The following is a 25,191-nucleotide window of genomic DNA, read 5'->3' as shown; positions in this document are numbered from 1 at the left end:
ACTACTCAGTCAAATCAGCTTAATGAAAGATGTGGAATTTAATCCCAAATAAGTGTATTATTGCATGTTATGATCACCAGTGTTGAGTAGACATTCTACTCTGTTCAAACTTTTTCGTCTGTTCTCCATTGTGTCTATAAAAGCAATACGCATATTATGCCCAGTGTATGATACTGCATAAGCAACCACACTGCGTCTGCATTGTATCATACACAATCATGACAATAAATCCATGGCAACCCGTCGTCACAAACTATAGGAGCGAGTCGCCACAGCTATTTTACTAGATATGAAATATATCGTACATATAACCACGTGGCACTTTCCAATGAATTATGGCGGATAGTTATATCAAACCCGACGTTTTTGACCGTCGAAACTTCAATACTTCGCTACTGTTACAAGATTGTAACGTTGCATACAGGAAGAATAGAAATACTGCAAACAAGAAAGTGGTAATTATTTTCCAATTTACCCACGTTATGATGGCAAGTTAGGTAATAACACTTTTCTCAATTTTTCTGACATCCTCACGCATCACATCTGACAGTGTTCCTTTTGTGACATTCTTTTGTGTTCATTTTGCTGCTACCCAGCAGGCCTCGCAACCAACGGGACACGACCCGCCAAGGAAATATGCGCAGGGTGTCAACGCGCGATTGAGGATCGCTACTTGATGAAGGTCATGGACCATTGCTGGCATGAACAGTGTCTGCAGTGCAGCGTCTGCCGAGTTAGACTATCCCACTCTTGCTTCGCCAGAGACCGGAAGCTATACTGCAAGTTAGACTACGAAAAGTAAGTGTCGCCTTCTCTACACAGATGAAAACATCATTCTGCGGTGTGATTCTAGTTGATAACTTTAAGAATATGACTTATTAAAATCTGTTCTGTGATTGTCCAGTCGGCTTGAAGAGACCTGGCGTGAGATACACTTCGGAATAATATCTGCTGTCCTTAACCGGGTGGCAAAAACAACAACAACAACAACAATGATGACAGTAATGAATGATAATGATAATGAAGATGATGGTATTACCATCATCTGATCATGATGATAATGATAATAATGATGATAATAATAATAATGATAATAATAACCGTCATAATAATAATATTGACATGAATTAATTGTGTCCTTTTATTGATTGATTTGAATGAATCTGACTGGATGATGTCTGCAGGCGATGATTAGTTTGCTGTCAGTACGAGCATGCATGATGTTATTTCCATATATTGACCACGAAGACACAATGACATACATATCTGTATGTGTGACTGGAAAGCTTAAAATTGATAAAACGTCCGTCAGGGTGTTCTTATACAGTCTGTCATGTATTGTTTTGTTTTGTTTGTTGTCGCTGTTGTTGTTGCTGTTTCGAGGGGTGTTCCACTGATTTACTTCATTGTTATCAATCTCCTACTCTTTCCAGCATAGCCTTAACATGACGGTGTTGTTATATTCAGTTTGCTTCATGTCTTTGCGCTGTCTTTTTTTCTTTTTCCTGTAGCAGTGTTTGAACAGATCACATTGTCTAAAATCCCTTCAACCTGCTGCTGGACACGTGTCCGAGGACATATGATTCTTTGTTGGTGTTTTTCTTTTTATTAGTATATTATGTTCGGTCCTGCAGCCAAAATCGTCTGTCTCGTTTGACAAGGTTAATGTCAAATTTGACGATTGTGCGCTTGATTTGTGACAACTTTTTTAAAAAGAATTTGCAGCCTGGAAATTAACCATTTCAAATCAAATCTAAAACCGCAAGAAGTTAAACCTACATGAATATTTTCGTATCGCACATTCTCCTTTGATGCTATGATTCTGAAGTACTATTTCAAGATGATATTTAGGCTTGGCACAGTCCTTTTTCCGATCAATTTTGATATAAAAATCATGCTACATATCGTTAATTGAGGAAAATGTCATCCAGACAAGTGAACAATATACTCGTGGGGAAAATGTTACTCGTGCAGTTCGTAATATCCTGGGAGGCACAGTATGCATACTGTTGCAAATAGCCTGATAGTCTGATTAATGGCTCCAGTCTTCCAAACGAATGCGCGGTGAACTTTTGAAAGCTTGTACGTTAATAGCCCGAGAATGTCTCCGCCTAGAATCATGGCAGCATAAATGGCCCGGTAAATCTATGCCACCAAAAAAGAGAAAAAAATATTCATATATTCTACCTTGCTTTAAATTCATGGGTTGTATACTAATCCACCAACGTCGTTTAATTGATTCAGCAATCCGCTTTGACAAATTACGACCCAGCGGGCAGTTTATTTCCCATGGTGGGTGTGCGCGCGTCGTGCGCTCTGTAATCCCTCCGGATTATACACTGGCCACGGTGAGCGGAATGGGACGGAATAAAGTGAAAAGAAGTATTTCTCGCAACCTTTTGATTTATTCACCAATAGTGTTGCTTTAATCTTGTTAAAACGGATATCGAGAATTGTGTCATCTTTAACGTCGGCGACAGACTTCCGGGCCCTCCGGTCGAAAGGAGAATTTACTCCTGAGAACGAGAAGCGCCAAATGCAGATTGTTTGGAAGACAATAGTTCAGTGGTTGATACACTGATACCTACATTGTAAGAATGAACTCAAGTGGTAGGTTCCAAATGTGCTGAATGTGCAGAAAAGGGTATCAAAGTTGACAATCGTTCGACAGCCTTCCTTACCATTCATCATTGAAACGAAAAAAAAAAAAAAACTAATTCGGACCCCACATTTTACCCGACAACCTTAGAAGTTTTATCTTTATCAACTTGCAAAATATATCTCAGTGGTGTGTTGTTCAAACATAGATACCGTGTATAGCTAGCACTAGGATTATTGTCGAATTTCGGTCTTTCGATGCATCATTTCTAATCATATCGAATAACATTTCATTTCTTTGATCAGCGAATGATGTATATCTCACTACACGACAGTATTTTGTAAAAACACTTTTGTTTAACTTAAAGGGAAGATAAACCCCAAGAGCAATGTGGATTGAGTGAAAGCAGCAACATTAGTAGAACACATCAGTGAAAGTTTGAAGAAAATCGGACAATCGATGCAAAAGTTATGAATTTTTAAAGTTTTGGTGTTGGAACCGCTGGACGAGGAGACTACTAGAGGTTATGACGTATGAGTGGACAACAATACCAAGAAAATATAAAGAAAATCCTACAAAAGTCCATTTTTCATGAAAATTACAAATTCCATCAACTTGATATTGACATATGTTAGGGGTAGCAATTATTCCCCCTGCTTTCTGAAAGAGGTTGGTCCATTGCTCTTTCATAATTCTAGAAAAGTGAATTTTTGTTGAATTTCCTTTATATTTTCTTTGTATTGTTGTCCACTCATACGTCATATCCTCTAGTAGTCTCCTCATCCAGCGGTTTCAACACCAAAACTTTAAAAATTCATAACTTTTGCATCGATTGTCCGATTTTCCTCAAACTTTCACTGATGTGTTCTACTAATATTGCTGCTTTCACTCAATCCACATTGCTTTTTGGGTTTACCTTCCCTTAATGCTACTCTCATGTGCATCTATGTGTCGATTAAGAGACCTATTCCCCCTCAGTTCTTTTGGATTCATGAAGGAACGATGATATCATTCTTGAATGAACTTGTTATGAATAGAATTGTAGCCAAACTCAAGTGGTATGTTAAATACATTTCTCTGTGCTATCATTTCAGAGATATTTCTTTTTCTCTCCTTGAAAAGTCTGACAATATCTTTATTCAGATTTACTGTTGTTTCTTTAAACATCACTATTTGAGCAGTAATAAGACTTAACGAAGCAAAGATTCCGTATGCTTTGGGAATGGATAAACCTTTGCGATTTATTGCTCGAACATGCTCTTTGATTTGACTATACCGTCAACAGTACTGTAATGTATGAGACTGGGCGATGACTAAGCACTGCTGTGAGCTATCTGATCATAGTTTTACCCTGTGAGCTATACACGACATGATGGTCAATATATCCCCTGAGCCATTATGACTGTCTGAGGACTCTGAGGCAGTTGACAGAAGTTATTCGTGTTGGAAGATCTTAAAAAACAGAAAGAAAAAAAAAATGATGTTGAACTTTCAAAAGTAACGGGTCATCAAACCCAGAAAATCTTGTAGACAATAATCTTGTGCCCCAAAAAGCAGAGTAAATCAAAGAATATAGAACGGTAGAGTGGCATTGCGGTAGATAAAGGAAGAGAAAGAGGTCCAGAAAGCGGAAACTGAAATATCGGACGTGAAGAAAGAATGATGGATAAAATAGAGCTCAGAAATATGGAGACACTGAAAAGGACGCAGTTTAACAAAAGCGCAAAAACGAAGAAAAATTGGAGAAGAAGGAAAATTTGTAATAACAGAGAGGAGAGAAAGAAAGAGACTGACGACGTGTGTATATGCATGCAGGTATTGCAAAAGGTGAGGGAGAAAGGCCAGGAGAAAAAGACAGCATCTGATGAAAGATGAGAGTCAGAGAGAGAGAGGGAGAGAGAGAGAGAAAGGCGAGATGAAAGTAGAAAGTGGCGAAATGATGAGTTTTGATAGAGGCGTTGAAAATCACACTTTGAAGTGATTTCGGAGGAAGCGTGGGGCTCGGGTAGCACCCGCCCGCTCTGCTCTACCCCCGAGATCACACCCAGGCACAACATCTAGCGCCCTGCTAATAGTTCCCAAAAAAACTTTCCTAGTAATACCGTGCCCCCATGCATGTACAAAAGTCTTTCACTGCACACTCCCAATAGAACTTCCGGCAGAGAAGCAAACATCCCTTACTGGAGTGGGATCATCCCTTGGGAAGGGCGGGAGAAACGACAAAGCCATTTCATTTTCTCTTCGTTGGGTCAGCATTACAGGAGAGCAGAGATTATTAGGGAGAAGTCTACTTGGCTTAGAATTATTTAGAATGAATTGTAAATTTCAAATATGCACCATGTCAGGGGATGGTAGAAAGCAAGATAGTAAACACGGTAAATCGGATGCTATTGACTCAAGCCCATTCACAAAGCTAGCCCTACTACCCAACAATTTCCCTTTCTCAAATACAATAATTACGTAATTCAATATTGTGCACTCTCACTGGCTGTTCTCCTCTCTATACCTGAGGTAACATAAGGACATTTTTTCCCGAGATTTGTGTAGATTGCAAAATCTTGTTCATGACATTATATGCAAGGAGTCGAACCTGGAACCTACACGGTCAATATTCACGTTATCTCACAATTTTATCGAGTGATAGTGGGCAAAATCTAAACACTTCTAAATACCTAAAACTGTCTTTCTGTGTTTTCTTGTCTTGAAGATAATTACTTTGTGAACAAATTATGCTTTAGGAAAGTCAGAGCTCGAGAAAATGCATCCCGGCAGCTATAATTGATTCCGATCTAAAGTAGATCGTAAGCTGGCGAGTATTCATTAGATGCATACACACTTATACTTTTTTCCTAATTTGCCTCATGAAAAGTTCATGTATATCAATATGATAACGTCCATGTTTTGCTAACCACCAGGCCCCTTCAGTGCAAACATCTTTAGCCATTCTTGAGCAGGCAAAGCGCCATGTTGAGAACCACTGGCGTGTCCGCAGCAGGTTACTCAGTACATGCCAATGCAAACACACACTAAAAATTATACACACATACACACACACACACCAAAAAAAAAAAAAAAAACACCCTCACAAGCTATGGTGGCTTGCGGCGGCGGAGTTGCACGCAGGCGACTTTGGACCAGTGCTTGGCGTGCGCACTTGGGGCCTCTAGGTGACGCACCTAATTTAGCGCACGGAATCCCCCGCCACAAGAATTATTACAGATCTGATTTCGCCGGTATATTATTCGCTGGATCTGATTAAATCGAGTTAAAGCTCAATTGGCGACAGGCAAGCGAAATAATGTGATAAACGATGCGTGTGCACCAGGGCTGGATCACGACGAGAATTACGTGGCGAGTGATAACGCTCCAGCCCATGCTATGGAGATATATTGATAGAACTCAATTTTAGAGATAGGGAGGTTTTCAAAATGGAAGCAAAGACCAAGAAAAGGAGAAAAATTGAAGGTAGGATGTGAATCATTGCAGACATCACACAAACTACATAGTACCTTTTATCAAGCAAGATTTCGACAAGAAAAATAATAAATGGTTCAAGGAAAAACGTATGCATCATGCCCATTAGTATAAAGGCGAAAAACAGCATTCCTGTATCGTTAAATTTTTGTTATGCTGCAGGATGTTGTATACTGCACATTGAACGTGCTGTAGATGTCATGTGCTACACCTGCTTTCGTGGATCTGTGATGATTTATTCATATGTTCCGAGCCATAAGAGCATTTGCAACAGGCCAATTGACCCACTAAGCAAAACCATGCATATTCATGTCTTTTGTTTCTCAACATGGCGGAAACTGCTCTGCCGACAGACGTTCAATCGAGCGGACGCTATCTAAAAATGCTTTTAGAATGATAGCCACATTGTTTTATGCTATCGTTAGTGCTTGACCTTTCAGTATAATTGTCTAAATGAAGCACAATTGATCAAATAAATCCTCACTTAAACTGAATTGTCATGATTTTAAATCATCCTACCTGTTTTGTTGCTCTCTCTATATATACCCCCTCTTTCTCTCTCTCTCACTCTTCTGCATAAAACGTTTTGCTGGTGGGACACATCAAACCGAAACACACTCTGTCAATATGAATGCTGTGATTGTGTCTACAAGTGTGCTTACTTGTTGACGATGTAATGTTGCTATCTGTGATGCAGTGATTTGCTTCCGCTAGTTCTGAACTCTATTTTCGAAACCTCGGATCCAAGCGGTATAGGTTATAAATACTTGATATCGTGAGATAACACTACTGTCTTGAACACCTGTTTAGCCTAAGTAGTGATTTCAAATCAAACTTGTCTTCCCCATATGGAGTCTGGTAAGACAGCAATCACCCTGTTCTGTGAAGGAATCTTTCGATCAAAGCATGCTTTGGGGACAAAACAGGTGCTTTAAAAATGTTTGACATTGTACACAGGATTTCAAGTGAATGTTGGATTTGTTTATAGAATTATTCTGATAGACGTTAGTTTAGATCCAAATTCCTTCATCCGTGTGTTGTTGTTGTTTTTTTAACATTATATCCCTATAAACGTAATCCTGCATCGCTCCTTACTTTTGCGAATAATGCATTTAGGCCTTCATCATTTCGACGCTGTTTCCTATATTTTATGTATACTGTCTGTATGGCGTTCAAGATATTATCTGCGATATAGCGTCCTGTGAGATACAACCTCATAATTTGAAGTCTTCGAACGTCACCAGTGTTTGTCCTCCTCTCAGACATATTGCTATTCGTCATCTCATGCACCTCTTTTGTCCATGATGCATGGTTTTGTTTTCACAGGTGCAGATTTCGCTTGAATTTGTCCAACGCGGATAGTCATAGATGGGCCTACGATATAACCGGAAGATCTGACATGGCATTTTCCCGTGCCATTAACTTCGACTTTTTGTTTCATCAATGTATTTTCTGTGTGCATATCTTAGGTAAATTAAGACAGGATGCAGAGCTGCATGAGACTCTGTTTCGTGGCGGTGCTGAGCGAAGAAAACAACATATTCCCCGTCTCTATTTCAGTAATTTATCATGCTGTTACTATGTCCTTCGGGCATCACGTATAGATTATTAGAAAGGATGAGCATCATGTCCCGTCACTGCCCGTGCAGCATACACCACGATTAGGTTGTCTGATGCTTACATATGAAAAAAAAAAAAAACAGTTCCACGGGCCGTCGTCACTGGCCGATATCTCTCTTGGATTACCTTAATAAAGATGGAAGAAAACATAGAGATAAAGGGCGAAAATCAGTTGATGAAAAAGTAAATGGAGAGGAGAGGGAGAGCGACAAAGAGAGACGGAATGACAGACAGATGAAATATGGGATATTGGAGCGATTCGAGGGAAAAATCATAGGAATGGTTGACTAAGACCTGATAAAGTCAAAATCTTATGTCTCCAACCTTCAAACAGAGAAGAGCACTGTCTTCAAAATCAGAGGAATGGGACTTGATCATCAGCGGCATGACGAGATTAAATCGCTGATCCGGCGAGGAACAATCGCGGAAACTCATTAATCTTATTCACGTGGCGTTTGCAATGCCAGGACTCTCGAGCTGCAGCGGCTCGCCCACTCCACCCTGAACGGTCCGGGTCGGTGCGCTCCCTCGTCGGCTTCTCGAGTGACTCGGAGTTTGTAAAGCACGTGTGTAAGTGGGGTGAAAGCTCCTACCACAAGTGGCGTATCTCCGCTTACAAACAGCAGAATTTGCCTGTCGGACAGTAAATCAATGCAGAAACTTGAGGATTGTTTCGGAGTGGGGTGATGCGCGTGACCAAAGGATTTGTTCGCTTTAAGATTTGGCCGCTTGTGTTATGGAAGTACGTTGTTACAGTAGAATGGATTGAAAGTATTCGTCCAAAGATAAATTATGTTTTTATTGAGACTTATTGACTAACCATTTTATGTTCTTTTTATTGTAAAAAACTAACCAACAAACACCATATTCAATTACAGAGCTGAAAGAGAACATTGATAGTGTTATCAGTTATAATATTATGCCGCGAGCAACCAGAGGAATAATGGTTATGCGTACGAGCTTCACTTATGGTAAAATAACAACCCTCTTTATCATACTATTCAGTAGGTCTATTAAAGGAGAGAAAATTTATTAGACAATCGAAAGAATGATAATGAAAGAAAACGTACAATCCGTAACAACCTCAAGAGGTACATGGAAGAAAGTTTCGCTTATGTCACTTTGTGTCAAACGCCGCTGTTGATAGCAGCAGAAAAACTGTTGTCGTTTTTTAATTCATATTAAGATCAGTGAACAAGACACGTCTATCGTGTGGTATAACAATGTTAAAAGTTGGCCAAGCCGGACTGCAGGCCGGCTCTCTCGTGTGGCTAATGAATAATTCAAACTCTTGTGTGTATGCTTGGGCCATGCTCATGAGAGCTATGCTGTTACTGCCACGCAGATGAAAAGACTGGTAGAGAGAGAAAGAGAGAGAGAGAGAGAGAGAGAGAGAGAGACAACAACCAGAATGCACGTGGAAAGTCCTGGAAGAGAAGGAGATATTGATTGCGAGATATGGGCCGAAGATAAACAGAAATCGAACGTGACCTCATTTTAAAATGCTTACCTTTTTTTTCAAACAAATTATTTTCATCTAGTTGGCCCTTTTCGTCATTGTAGATGATCATAGCTTGACGCTCAATAAATGAGACCTCGTACAAGTGTAACACACACAACCCATGGGTATGGACCGCCTCATGAATGTAACACATTCAGGGATTGACAAGATAAGAGAATGAAGTAAGAATAATGTGCAGAAAAAAAAAATCCCCTAATTGGAGAATTTAGTAATCATTCATCGGAAGTGATTAGAATCATGTCACATTAGAAAATCAATCATGGAATGTCAAAGGCATTACTATAGACAGCATCCGAGGAAACCCTTTTTTTAAAGAAACGTGTGTTTACGAAATGAGATTACATGAAGTTATTATTCATGAGAATATGTTTAGATGTTCAGAGCTATTCTATCCCATCATTCTTGGAGAAACACAATAATCGGAGTAGAGTGGTTTATATCAAAATGAGCTAGTGGATGCTAGCAAACACATTTCATTAACTCTAACGACACCAGCTGTAGACACTCCTTGTGCACACTGCTATCTAAACGTGATGTCCGTGTGTTCAGATTCGTGGTGGTCAAGGAACCTATTGCCGGGCAAGTGTGTCAACGTGAAAACAAAAACAAAAACAAAAACAAACATTCTCCAACATTTCAAAGACTGTCAAATACTTTCATACAAGTCATGTCTGTCTGTCTGTCTGTGATATCCACTGAATAAAAGTTATGTTGTTTATACTAAATAAGAAGTTCTTTCAGCAACTACTTCTTAAAGAGCTCATCAAGATTCAGGTAATTCCTAATGCTGGATTTTGGTAACTGAACCTTAGATATATGGGTACGCTTACAAAGGGGGGGGGGAGGTCCTAAAGCCTTGGTTGTAGAGAAATTTGGAGAGAAAATTTAAGTGTTGCAGTATGGCGGTGTGAAAGCCGAATACAGGCTTTGACAGACTGTTATGGCGTACGATGCAAAAAGCAATAATAGCTTGTGTCTGTATTTATTGACCGTCTTGTAAACAGTGCGATGCTCATTCCCTGATGCACCTACGGAAAAAAGAAGAAGTCAAAAGCAGGGCCATGTGTGAGTGTGTGTGCAAGTGTGTGTGTGTGTTAGAGAGTGTGTTTAAATGTTTGTAGGCATGTGTTGTGTGTGTCACACCAAATAACTGCGTACAAAGTATGGCGAGTGCAAACCAGGAACCGAAATTAAAAAGGGGGAGAAAAAAACACCACGGTCGAAGCAGGCCAACCTTAATTCAGCGGTCCGCGCAATATCCAGAGAGCGGAAGGCCGTTCTCAAGCCCAGCCGGATATTGGCTCTCTGGGTCCCACATCGACAGCGCCTCTGCCAATATGAACAATTCTCAAACAGACACAGGGAAGCAGGGAGAGGGAGAGAGATAGATAAAGATAGGGGGAGCGAGAATGAGAAAAAAGGACATATATATAGAGAGAGAGACAGTGAGAGGAGAGTTAGAGGGAGTAGAGAGAAAGAGAGGCTAAGAGTTATGAAAAGATAGAGGTACAGTGAGACAAAGAGAGAGAGAGAGAGAGAGAGAGAGAGGGAGGGAGATCAAATGGAAAGAGACGGAGGTGGGTGAGAACTGCAGTATTAAACAGGAGGAGGGAACCAAAAAAAAAGAGATGGGAAAAGCTATGGGTGGCGAGAAAGAGAAGAGAACAAAATAAATGGAGAAATGAGTGAACAATTTTGATAAAATGTAGGTAGATTGAGATATTGTTGGTTTCAACGATGACTGTATATTACTGGAAGCGAAAGAAAAAACAGACAATTCTTAATTACGTGTTTACATAACGAGATTTCATTGCATACGGACAATCATTTTACTGCATAGTACTGTGATAAGAAGCCTCCCTTCAATGCTTTTACAAATATGTTTATGTCTTGAGGGCTAATGTCCTCCCCCCCCCCAAAAAAAAGGTAGATTTCCATCAAACTTCTAGCTGGTTGTCAATTTCATTGTATATACAATGAAATTGACAACCAGAAATACTCCACTCCATGTCAGAAGCAGTTTTGATAGACAGAGTGAAATAAACTAAAGCAGAGCTTCGACAGTTCCTACAAAATATTAGCAGAAATGAAACCGAGAGAATTGTGGTATCATTCTATGCCAGAAGATAAACTGATTATGGTGGAGATCAATCAGGATGATGGTTTCATCATCTCACAACTATATCCCATTATACTTTGTCATCACGTTTTCGTTATATTTACAGACAAGTGCATTTAGATAACATGATATCCTTGGCAACAGATAACTTTTGAGTTAAGAAAAGATTTCGTATCTCATCCCAACAAGTAAAGATTACTTTGTCAATACTTTTTAGGCACCACTGTCATCATTACTTCTCGAACTCACGCGAATTCTGACATGGAATCTGTGACGTGATGGCATGATCCAGTAATTCAAGTGTAGGTTTATTGTTTGACAATTTATGCTATGATGCTATGATGCGGTGAATTTATGCTATGATGCGGTGAATTGGCAAAAGCAGTTAATAAACGCAGATGAAATTCGAGCTAGAAAGAGAAGGGATTGATATTAAGAGAAGTTTAGATGAATCGCAGCAAATATAGGAAAATTCATCCCTGGAAACCAAGAAATCTTTCTAATCTGATGTGCGCGGACCAAAAAAGAAAAAAGAAAAAAAAAAGATCACAGGTCTATTTGCCACAGAAATTATGACGTACTTCAAACAAGAGGGAATGCGCATGGCAATCAGACCAAGAGGTAAAACACTTGGTCTCATGATAGAATCTATAAAAGGGAAGATACAAATACAGCCTGTGAGGGAAGGAAAAAGCCAAGATTCACAGTGAGATCAAGCGAATCGGGAAAGGACCGAATTGATATCTGTTCAAGAAATCAGAGCGGCATATTTTGGAGAGCCCTTGTGTTGACCGAGCGTTTATCACTCACGCCGCAAACAGGACGAGATGAAAGTCGAAGGCGGCACGACAAGGCAGTGACAGATGACAGTCGGTCACGCCTTCGCACCTGTGAAGAGAAAGGCGAGACAAAGACTAGTGTCCGAGACGGTGATGATGAAGATTTTGACCGTGACAGTGAGGTTAGGTCTGGTATGAGTGATGCCGCAAAGCAGACTGGGTTCGAAAAATAATGACCTACGAATTTTATACTAATCTCAAATCTTATAGAACTTTTGGACTGACTTTCGAGGAGAAACAATCGACAAAAACAGAGTGTTTGTCGATGGAATATCGACTGGGGCAGAAAAACCTCGAGTTGATCTATCTGCTGATGTATTGTTATATATCAAGGAACACAAAATAAAGTAGATAAAAAAGAAACAAATGAATAGATGGAAGCCAAAGGATAGAGCGGAGCGAGATAAAAGACAGTACCGGATAGAGAGACAGATACCGCATTTGCAAATTGGCGTAGTCTGGACTCCTCGTCATAAACCGTGCTGCGTCATGTTTGCCGAGGACTTGACGTGACGTCTCGCTCGATGAGTCGTGCAAGAGATATTGAGCTTCTACTAGGCGAGATCCCTGACAAGATTAACTCCAACCATTTTTTCTCATTTTTTGCAACAAATACACCTTATTATATTCTGCATGCCCTCTTAAGAACCGCTGATTATTCGTTGGGAGAAGGCCCGCTAGAAGAATAAATGAGCAAAATGTGGAAAAGGACAGATAATGTTAAAGTGAGAAGGTGAAAAGGAAAGAAAGGAGATCTTTTGATCTTGCAGTTTTAAATGGAGATGGGTTGGGTTTTATCAAACCTTCCAATCGTTGTATCTCACGTTTCTCCTCAACGAATGATCCGAGGAGAACCATCCAAGAGAGACAGCTCCAACAGCATCCTTTGACTTGTTGCACATTGTTTCCAGTTTCTTAGGATTGACAATGTCAGAGTGCAAAGACATGCAATGTTCAGTGTTCTTTACCTTGTGTTCGTTGTTACGAGAATGTTGTCATCAACAAATTTCTTTAAACATGACAATGTAAGAAGTCCCAATCTCAAAAGCGGTTCATACTCATATCGTTATACCATGGCATACTCAGCATTACAATCATAATGTGTTTGTCCTGTGAAACATCTTATCTTACCTCAACACCGAGATGTTGATGATTATAGTGGATGGTCCGTATTATACACAAAAATAGAAAAGGTGAATTAGGTATAGGATACACAATATCGGCACTTTTAGATACATTTAAGTGAGTGGAACATTTTGGGATGATGGCTATAGAAGACAAAATCTATTCATTCACCAGCATGCTTGAATTAAAGGGATGGTACAGTATTGGTGGAGATAAGAATTGGGCTTTTAACTTTTTGCGAGATACCAAGAAAACACTTATGATATAGTACAGAGCATACCATTTTAAGAGGAATTCAAAGTTTATTTGATGAAAATCGGGTATGGAATGACTGAAACATCCAAAAACAAAGTAAAACAAAGCGATCGTAATAAAGTGTGGGTCCCACACTTTATTAGAATCACTCTTTTTGGGATATCTCAGCCATTTCAAAACCAATTTTCATCAAATAAACGTTCAATTCCTCATAGAATTACATGTTCTTTCATATTTTATGAGAGGTTTCTCAATATTTCATCAAAAAATGTTAGAAACCTGAAATTAGGTCTCAACCAAAACTGTACGATCCCTTTAACTTTACTATGCTTATGCTAGGGTTATGAGAGTTTGTGGCATACAAACTATTGTGGCATACATTATCAAGTTACATCGTTCTTATTTTGCCTTTTCGATGACGTAACACTGACGAATGTTCGTGAATAGTGTATACATATCTTGCATACATGACGTGCAGTCCTTAGTGTCATAGGATGTCGTCCATTATATACATCGAGGAGGAAAATTATTATGAATCCGGCGAGATAATACATGAACACATTTATACTATTTTTTCATGTACAATGTATATGTAATATGCTTGATTTCTTCTCGTTTCATGTCTCGTTGTTGCTTGTTTGCAACAGACAGCCTAGTTTACTTTCACAAGATTGATTGTCCGTCCTTCTCTCACATGTTTGCCAACACACTCCATCGTATGTAACAAGACGTAGCAAACCCCGGAACGACCATTCAGTCGTAAAGAGAAGGGAGAGACAGACAGAGAAAGAGTAGCATGATGAGATAGAGAAAGATGCAGAGAAAAGGATGCTGGGCTGGCTTATGTAGTACCTGCCCTAGAGTCGAAAGTCCGTGGGGTTGTTGATGGAAAAAACAAAGCGCGGTGATTAAAGTTTACCTTGCACTCGTCCGATACATATTGCCGGTGTCGTTATGGCGTGAATAACCCCTACCTCCCTACAGAAATATCAACCGAGACCAGCATGCATCAACGGCAAACCCAGCGCTTTGATAAACATTTTGGCTGAAAGTAACAAAGAGGGCATATCTAAACATCTCTCTGATGTTGCTGATACATAGTGTATTTCTCTTCTGTTTCCACTGTCTTGTGTACACGTTCCGTTCTTTGCCAGTACATTATGATGACTGTATACGTTTTCCTTTTCTTATGCCGGCCCGTATGGGCCATTAGTCATTTTTTATTTTTTATTTTTTATTTTCTTGCTGCATGTTTATTGTGGAACATTAATTCAAGCACAACTATATGCCATAATCCATTTAAATCGTGAGTTAAAACAGACCAATAAAAAAAAAATTCATGCCGTATAACGTGTAGTTATTTTTTTAATTGTCTCTATTTCTATAATGATAGCTCTTCATATATTGCTTCACTGACACTTGTCTTTCTCTGTGATGATATTTTCTCCGCGACATGATATAAGACGGGATGAGTTTAGGCATAGATAGGGTTATTAAGCTTCCTATTTCATTACTTATCTGAACATGAAGAAACAAAGAATATGTCAAATGACGATGACTAGTGTACACCTCTATCGGTCGTAATTTTATTGTAACCATTTGCTCACTCGAATCCCGGTGTAATTTAGTCTGTTCCGTCGAAAGTGCAATTTCCTTGCTTATGCCTGCATTACACACGAAATAAAAATACATACCCTGATAGCTCATTACCAGAGGAAAAAAAAATGATGACTACAAGAAATAAAAAGAATAAAAGTCACTGACATCTTTGCATTATATGATAAAATTGTCGTTTGAACAGCATTTGTTTTTGCAGTATTTATTCTTTCTTTGCATTAGGAAAAATGAAAATGAAAAGTATCATGACATAGTCTATAGTCTCTGGGTTCTAGAGAGAACAAAATGAGTGAGAGGGAGAATTAAGTGTAAAGGGAGAAAGAGGACAAACCAGGAAAGGATCTTTAGAATGACAGGTGTACTCTGTATGGCCCCATTCAACGAGACCGCGGAAGGGAAGAAGTGGCTGACACGCACTAGTGTATGCACCCCGCGGGGTATGTGCTTCCGAGCGGAACACTGGCCGGCTGCACCGCCAGGCCCAGGCCAGCGAAGTGCGACCAAGAGACACGCTTGATCAGCGGCCCCGTAACCCACGCGTGATAACCATGCAGTGTCGGGCGCCTACGTCTGGGGGTTTGCACCGTTGAAGTGTGTTTTGTTCTCCTCTTCACTTTTCCTAATACCTCATTCATATGTATGGTATAAAGAGATGTCATAATCTTGTATGTATTTAAAAGGTACATCACAGAAGAATAGAACCATGTAAAACACTATAGTAATGAATTATACAAGTAGCATAACAACCTATATCAATAGGACAGAATATAGAATACCTCTCTATTAGCAATCATGGTATATTATTGTCATTGCGTGAATGGCCAGTTATGTACAGTAATTCATATAGTGAAAGTCATTGTCTGATATAAAAACAGAAAAAACAAAAGCTTAACCTTCGAGGCAAGTCACCACAGTCCAACTGCACCCGTCAAACAGAAAAAGGCCTTTTCTAAAGTTTCACCTCCTCCGACTTTTTCACCGCCCACATTCCTCACCTTCTCTCTTCCTTCCCACCACCTTTTCTCCCTTCCTCCTTTTTATTCCCTTCCTCTGATGTTCATCCTCTCCGTCCTTCATTCCTTCCTCTGATATTCATCCCCCTCCTTTCTCCCCCTCCTCCCTTATTCCGCTCCGTCCTTCCATCCTTCGTATATCCTGCCATCCTCCAATCCTCGCCTTCTCCCTCCTTTCCCCTGACAGCACCCCTTCCCTTCCCCATTCTTTCTTTACTCCGATATTCATCCCCTTCTCCCTTCCTCACATAACCCTCCCGTCCTCCCTTACCCCCCATTCTCCAATACTCCTCCCCGCCTAATTCCTCCCCCTGCCTCCTCGCTACCCCCTCATACAGTACGTCCTCTAGCATTTTCATTCCATCGTTTCCCAGCTTTCCTTGATATCTTTTTCAACTGCCTCAAATGCTACAGTGTTCTATACCAATTCAGGCTTTCTTTGCACAGAGTGATTACACCACACTGCACGAACTCCCTTCCCAACTGGAGCAGTTATCTCTAGTCTTGATTGGCAAAACAAAACACAGGTTCCCCGTCATACAAAACACTTGTTCGTGTCTTCTTCTTCCAACTCCCATCCCGTTAATATACCTTTATATTCTGCACCTATGCACCATCAAAAATGCCTCGGATTGAATGGTACTACTGACACTATATAAAACCACCTAAACATAATTTGGAATTGGATGACAGAGAGAAGATACATCAATGGATAATGAAAAAAAATGCTCCATAGATTAGCACAAAAAAAAAAGTATAGACAAAAAGCGAAATAAAATAGATTATTGATAAATGGGAAAATAGACAATAAGAAAAAAAGTCTTGATGGCCAAACAGATAGATAGATAGATAGATATAGATAGATAAATAGATAGATAGATAGATAGATAGATAGATAGATGGATAGGTAGATAGATAGATAGATAGATAGATAGATGGATAGATAGATAGATAGATAGATAAATAGATAGATAGATAGATAGATAGATAGATAAATAGATAGATAGATAGATAGATAGGCAGATAGATAGGTAGATAGGCAGATAGATATAGATAGGTAGATTGACGTGTTGCAAAGTTTCTAAAAACCCATTTGTCATCACAAATGAATGGAAGTGTCTTGAAGTGTCTCTGTATCTCACGTAATATACATAATAACAGCAAACTTTCGCCACATGCATTCCATTCGCTTTCTGACAAGCTGCGTTTGTTTTATTGTAAAGGGAGCTTTGGTTTAATTTCACGGTCATTACGCACACTCTCACATCAGCTTGTTGATAAAGACATTCGGTAACAAAAATGGTGGATTTAAACGGCTTGTCCCGGCACACAGTGGTTTGTTGACTTTCAAAATATACAGCCGAATCCCCGTCTTGTTACATGTGGGTTCTACTGATGTGTGCCAGCGCTCGAGCAAGCACTGTATGTCATCACGTGACAATGGGCGTGAGGAGAGATTGAAGAGAAACAACAAGAGAGAGAGAGAGGGAGAGAGGGAGGTGGAGCATGTGTGTTCACTTGATCTGTTATCAAGTTATGATAAAGACACCGACAGCACGTATCAACAAGAAAACAAAATAATATTAATATACCTGACTAAAAAAAAATAGCTTTTCTTGCCATCATGCGCTAGCTAAAACTTCGAATTTAGCTACACCCTACCGCGCACTTCAAGAAAAAAAAATGCATAAATAACTGAAAACGGACGATTTTCATCAAGATATTTCCGTTTATTGCATACTCAGCATAGATATTCATACCTCATTATTTCTTTCCCTCCAGACCTCTAGTGCATAAGCTGATAAATGGCTGCAAGGAATGTAACTGCCTGTCAATGTGAAATTGTGCAATGTTCACATTGGGTGGATTTTTATCATATTTCTTTAAACCAGAAAAAGCCCACATGATATGCATACCTGACTGAAGGAAAATGGTTAAACACAATGGGAATGCAGTAGGCAAACGTGTATCACAATGTTTATGACTGTGTTTGTTCGACATCGGCACATAAGTGTACACTTGATCTGCAGTTGTTAACTGCAAGCTAAATAACATTGTGCAGCGTCCTTGCAATTCTATTTATTTTGTATCTCGTTCATAATTTTATGACAAAGAAATTAAAAACGAAAAATAACATTAGCTCCTGTAGCTGCAATATATGGCCTTACTATTTTTTTTTTTGTTTATATTGCCGGATATAAATCTGTATTGTATGTTACATGAGTTTACCGCAGTTATTGAGCTTTACAAGTCTTACAGCGATACTCCTTTATGATTTTTAGGAGAATTTAAACAGAAAATCATTATATTCTAGCAAAACACGACTCATCGTTTGAAGGTAATGATGGCAGTCGATCTGCCTTCACCGCACAGTGGAAGGCATAGATGGCGGATCAATCCAATGTACAGCCTGTCTAATGATGCCCAGGTGAAGTTTTTGTTATGCAAATGAGTCAGTGCAATGACATCATGGTCAGATGATCCAACCAATCAGTGAAAGGCAATATCTCTCAGCCTGCAATTCTCACTTTTCTTCTTCTCTCTCTTTTATTTTCCTTGAGTGACTATCTTTCCCTTATTTTCTTCCTCCCCCCTATTCCTCGCTCTCTTTCCCCAAATCTCACCTCTTTCTCTCGGCTCTGAGCTCGCACGCACGGTGGTTGGGGTATGGCATCACCTGCGGGCGTGTGATTCGACACGTTGCACGGCTGAACGGTAGAAGAAACGACGGGGCTAGCTCCGCGGGGCAAACGCGCTAGACAGCACTACATTTCGTGTTGACACAGGCAGACAGGCAGCTCTCCAAAAACAGGCATTTCTTCTCCCTGCCGATGTACCCCTTTCTCTCTTGTCGTTCCCTCTTCCTCTCATATTTTTCTCTTTCCTCGCCAAATCGGCGAAAGGAAAGGAAAGCGACTATTTTATCCGAGCTGCTACTGTCTTCGGTAGTTTCACACTCTTGACTGAGCGACAAATGGAGCGCGACTTCTTCTTCAGGCTTCCTGCAAACGTTCCCTTATAAAGGAGAAGAAAAATACTTATAATATAAAGGACTAACTACATCCAGCTGTGTTTCTTTGCCTTCATACCAGCTTACAAAACTCAAAAGCTAAAGAGTACACTCGAGTAACCATCCATCTCACACCTTGAAACCGACCGAAAACGGCTTGACATAAGACTAGTCATGGCCATGACTAACCTCTTGTGGCATCAGAAAATAAGCAGTTTACAACTTCCATCGACATAAAAGTGAAAACATTGTCTTCCTAGTGCACATGTTGAGACGTGGCTGTATTGAAAGTTTGATTTTATCAAAAGCATCCTTGTTTTCACATCCGAGCTCCATTTCTACGATACTTCATTATACAGCAATACAATGATGTTACAAATACTATGACTGCTTTAAGCTACCACTGACATTTTATTTTGTCTTGACGAGAAAGCTCACCAATGACTCCTGCAGTGATAACGAATGATTGTTTTCCTTGTTAAGTGTCCCGTGTATTGCTTTCTAAATGAGCAAACGTTAACTGGTGAATAGTTTACCATCTACAGTAGATAACGACGGAGTGCGATGTTCAGTGTGTACAGCCCCTCTGTTTCTTCGCCTCTCACAAGGTTTACCGGGATGAAACCGACCAGCAACTTTTCTTCGATTTAATTCCTTCAAATAATTGTAAATAGCGTTTGATAGTGTGTGTGTGTGTGTGTGTGTGTGTATGACAAAGACCTTCAATTCCGTCTCTACATTATTGTAAGTCACACTATCAAATAATAAACACTTAGCTAATAGCTAAGCTGACATAATTTGCCTAATTGGGGCATACAGATATTGAAATAGAAAAGAATATATCAATGATTCCTTGACCTCATCCAACCTTAAGTTATCATTGCTGTTGTGGAGCTGACGTAAAACTTTTTTTTTTGCCAATTGTTTGACTGTGATATCTGTAGGATCAAGGCGACAGCCACTATACAGGCACTGTACCCGCTATGACTCATGGTGGCGTACATCATTCTCACAATCACCAATAATTCCACGCTTTCACCATTTCCGACCATGACTTTAATAAGTGAAATGTCCCGGATGGAAGTTTGTATACCAACATTTGCCATTCAAAAAGTCGCCTGAATATGAAACGCCTGTTACATGGTGGTATGCTGGTATATAGTGAATAAGCGTGTGTACACAGAAGGATTTTGAGAGCCAACTACCACTGGTGCCGGTTGGATAAGTGCATTGACTCCAACACACTAACTTTCTCCCTTAATAACCTCTAATCATGTAAAGATCTCGCGTGCGCAGAATGGAATCCGCACTCTTGAGCCTGGCAAGGCTTTTATAGGCGTCAAGCGGTATTTTGAGAGAATGGCGAAGAGAGACAGTGAGAAGGTGGAAGAAAAATAACGGGGCAAAGCGCAATCGGTTCACTTAATAGGCAGCAAACGAGCCAGAGGCTGGCTGGCCTCTAAGCGCTTACACGTCTGCGTGGAAGCTATTGTCATCAAAGCCCAACCCCAGGCGTAGAGCTGACTTTTTCCCTGCAACCTCTAATCTTCATCCAAAATTGGCGTTTCCGTTTTCCATGGTGTTTCAAACAAGGGGCCGAATTAGCGGAACGATGCGATCAAACCACCTTACCGCGGCTGGATGCAGGTTATGCCGGCGTGTTATCGCGTCTCCATGACGGCAAGCGAGTAAATAAGAAGTGAGACTGGAGTAAATACTACCAAAAAAAAAAAAAAAAAAAAAATCGTGAACCCCGTAGAAAGTGCAGCTATTCTGGAAGAAAACTTTTTAATATGTATTAGAGGAGATAGATTTGGACACGGTAAATTGAATTGGACCATGACATAGTTCACGCTCTTTCTTGCAGCAACATGGTTCACTGTGTGTGTTTGTACGTATATATGTGTGTGTGTGTTTGTAAGTGTGTGCCTGCCTGTGCATCCATGAATTCATGAATGGTTCCATGACATTTGCTCCTGCGACAATTGCTCGTATGAAATATCTGCAAGCTAAGCCATTTATATATAAATTTACCCACAAACATAAGTCTAACCCTAACCCTATTCCTCACATCAAATTAAACCTAAAACCCTATCACAACACTAACCCTAACCATAAGTTCTTGGAAAAAATAAGACTGGAGCGATTGTCGCAGGAGCAAATGTCGTGACACGTCATGAATACATGCATGTGCAACGTTCGTATAGGTGTATACAGCTTGTTAGTGCACACCGAGCTACTTGCCCACTTCGTTGAATAAATATCCTGGAATATGCAGGATGCGTTACCGACGCAAAGCATATAAAACTAGCTATACAACCAATCGAGTGTTTGTTTGGCTTATATTTTAAAGATACAATCGGCTGAAGGAGGCTGTCATTATTTTATCAACAATATGTTTGTTTGTTTTTCTCTCTCTCTCTCTTACCTCTTGCGGAGAAATTATAAAGTTGCACGTTACGGAGCAAATGGAAGTCAGTTGAAATTTGTTAGCAACACTGAATACTTTTATTGACTGACATGGTATTTACTTATAGATTGTGGATTTACAGTTGAACTCTCGGCAGTTTATGTGAGCAGTAAAGTTAGGACAGACATCTACTAAAGAAATGAAAATAAAGAATGATCCTAAACTGTCTTTTGGCGGTGCGCCCTCATGTCCCGTATGTGAAAATGGGTGGCGGGAATTCTATTTGCGGCTTGATAGATTGACGAAACAGGCACGCCAGCTTGTCGAGTCTCCAATCGGCTTCGTAATTACGGTCTTATTCCTCCGCGGCTTTTGCGACCAGGACTGCGACAAAGGTACAATATTAGCTAATATTCCATGGTCCACGCAGGAAAATTCAATTAATTCGATTACACGGTGTACAAGCAAATTGTAATTAAGCGTAAGAGTGGTTAGGCCCCTTGAAGTCAGCGCTTTATGGTATATGATTCTGCACAAGTTGCCACCAGGTTAAAAACGTATTCAAGTGGCCTGTGTACACAGACTTTTATTGTTATAACGTCTTTATATGGATAATAACATAGAATATAAATGACAAAAAATGAACATGCCTATCATATTGATCGGGCTGAAGCTAGATTTCAGTGTCGTACTTAATTTTCTTCCTTTCCACGCTCTCCTTCGTTGCTTTCAATACTCAACTTCTCTGTGTTGTGATGAAAAGATGAGCTTGCGTTCCAATTATATCGCCAGTATATCACATTCGTAGTTACAGTCAACAACAGTCCTTACCGCAAATTAAAAAAAAAGATATTAGTATCGATGTCGTCTGTACCAACTTGTCAGGTCAAGGTAAAATATTTAATGATTGATTTGGAATAAATCCAGATGATTTCTGATAATATACCATCACCTCTCCATAGAGAAAAAGAGTGAGGGGAGAAGCGTATTCAAAAGTTTGACGCAGATAATAATGCCTGAAGTTCGGAAGGTTATGACATTACTTCTCATCCAAAGGTTGTGCTATCTGAAATGACATTGAGATAATCCATTCTTTACTAAATTCTCTAGTCTATGTGTCCATAATGGTAATTACATGACAAGGCCAGAATCCTGAACATGAACATGAACAAAATGACAAGTGATGCATTAATATAAGAAAACTGTCCAGACGCCAAGCAAACAGAACGGTCTACACACTATAGAGAAACAAAAAGAGAACTTTCTCTTCTATTTACATCAGAGTCATTACGCATTTTATTTTCATAATTTAGTTTTATGAGCTACTCGCCGGATAGTGAAGTGGTGACGGTTGCTCTGTATTCTTTTCCCTAGTCCAAAATGCTTGGACATTGTAATGATGTAAACGCCAACATGTATACGTAGTGTATCCATGAGGGTATATTGATTACGCAATAATACGGAGAATAAAGCGATAGAACGCATATAGCAAAATAACTATACACATCTACCTTATTGAATCTATCTCTGGTACACCAGAGATAAAAATGACGGAGGATAGAAATAAAGATTTTCTCCGAGGGCTTCTGAACAGTTACAATATGTTTTGTGTCTGAAAGCAATGACACAATGTATCAATCATTCCAGTTTCTATGTCTGATCATTTTTGGTTATACCCTTAAACAGAGGATGTCTTATACGCATTTTTTTTTTTAAGAGGAGTAGCTCCTGTACCCAATATTTTTTTTTCTTGTTTAGAAGTATGAAAGACTCACTCTCCAGGATGCAGGCTCACGAACAAACCACGATGGCAGTCTTCTATGAATGCTAATTAACCCCGCGGCCAGCGCGACTTAGAGTCGACGCGATTTATCCCGTGTACAGCGCTGGGGTTGAATCACCGCGCGCAGCAAGTAAAACAAATTTCGTTTAAAACGTTTCCAATCCCCCTATCCTAATTTTCGCCTAATTGGCGACCCATACATTTTAGCTGACGCTTTCACGAATTCTTGCCACCGGAGGGGGAGGGGAGACTAGGTAGACCGAAAAGAGAGCAAAGAATGGTAGATAGGTTCCTTTGGAAACGCAAAATTGCTCTAAAATGGGATGATAATTGGAAGGTTTTTGTTGAGAGGTGGGTTTTGGCGCTTGTACGAATGACAGACGACCGCGATGAAAAGTCGGCTGGATAATCGTATCGTTTGGGTGAAGCGCCAAAACGTTGCATTCACTTCTGAGCTAATGTAATTCAATTCCGCCGGGGTCGTTGAATTTGACGTCTAAGTGCTTTTCAATAAACGCTATTTATCGAATTGTTATTTAAATCTTAACCAATTTGATTAGGAGATAAATGTACACAAGAGAGGTGTCTATTTCTCTCTTTACTGACGACATAGGAATCGGTCTCTAGTGAACTATGCAGCCTTGATAGCTTGGCAAACATCGAAAAAGGTACCCCTTCGGAATGAACCTCATACTGATTATTCCACTAGTAAAGTGTTGACAAATTTAGACGTAACAGCTACACTTTAAAATGATGTAACAGTGTGACATTCGGAAAGTTTAATGTTGAGTGCCAACAATATAAATGAAAACATTTCACAGTGATAATCACTTCCAATTCCCAACGATCAAAGGGATAGATAGAAACACCTGCTTTTGAAATGCCGCAGTTACTCATATTTTCTGATAAAGAAAAATTTAGCGTCGAAGGAAAATAAAAAGAAAGTGTTTGATCTGGAAACTTAAAGCCGTAAGTTATGCTCATAACAGATTATCAATATGAATCTTTAAACAGATCCACAATTCTTCACCATACCGTGACGAACCTTTCACACTGTCGATTTTGGAAAAAAAAATGTGATGAGAAGTGACTATATCATGCACGCACGATTGCAACAGATATTTGTAAATGATTGCACACTGTCAATATTATAGCATCTCTTTACGGAAAAAGAACAGTGTCACTCGGGTATTAATGATTCAGCACAGTGTCAGATAAACCATATTGGTAGTGCCCTACAAAAGTAACCGTCCTTCCTTGTTATACGAGATACCCTGGTATATGGGTAGGATATGAGATGAGAGTACACCTATCAAGGCAAATCGAAACCGAGATACTCCAAATACGCAAACACCACCCTTGCTGGTTTGGGGAATTTTATTTGGTAATTGGTAATATGCTCTGTGTGTTTTTGCCCCCTGTCCTATGACTGTACCGAGCTGTGACATCGGGTCGTGATTCTGATCAAAGCAGATCCGTGCCGTTACCAATGCACGGGCTCTACTCCAATTAGTTGGCGATATTTATGACTGATGCATATATTGTACATATTATTTCGGTCTCAGTCGAGACACGCGGAGTTTATAATTACAGTCTAAAGTAATCTGCGACACTCGTTGAGGATTCCCAATCGCAACAACGTGCGGGAAGAGAGAGAGAGAGATAGAAACAGATATGAAGAGAACCATTTCAAATAATAGAGAATTCTAATGTAAGGAAACCCTTACGGCGGAAACTGATGAGGCTACCAAATAGTAATTAAGTTATTGTCTCCATGTTGACACGAAGTGATAACGAGTGAATAA

At 39.7% G+C, this 25,191-nt stretch overlaps 1 protein-coding gene across 1 annotated transcript in view; it reads left to right on the top strand.

The window, feature by feature from the left end:
- The first annotated feature begins 676 nt into the window (after positions 1 to 676).
- The window catches only part of LOC140240866 (LIM/homeobox protein LMX-1.2-like), a 50,669-nt gene continuing 26,154 nt past the window's right edge, over positions 677 to 25,191 (top strand). Inside the window, exon 1 of the mRNA XM_072320639.1 lies at positions 677 to 798. Within this exon, the coding sequence (XP_072176740.1) occupies positions 677 to 798 (122 nt within the window). The remainder of the gene's footprint in view (positions 799 to 25,191) is intronic.

This window comes from Diadema setosum, chromosome 17 (genome assembly GCF_964275005.1).
Source record: "Diadema setosum chromosome 17, eeDiaSeto1, whole genome shotgun sequence".
Taxonomy (NCBI): domain Eukaryota; kingdom Metazoa; phylum Echinodermata; class Echinoidea; order Diadematoida; family Diadematidae; genus Diadema; species Diadema setosum.
Note: the sequence above shows the minus strand (reverse complement) of the source record. Positions and strands in the feature narration are given on the sequence as shown.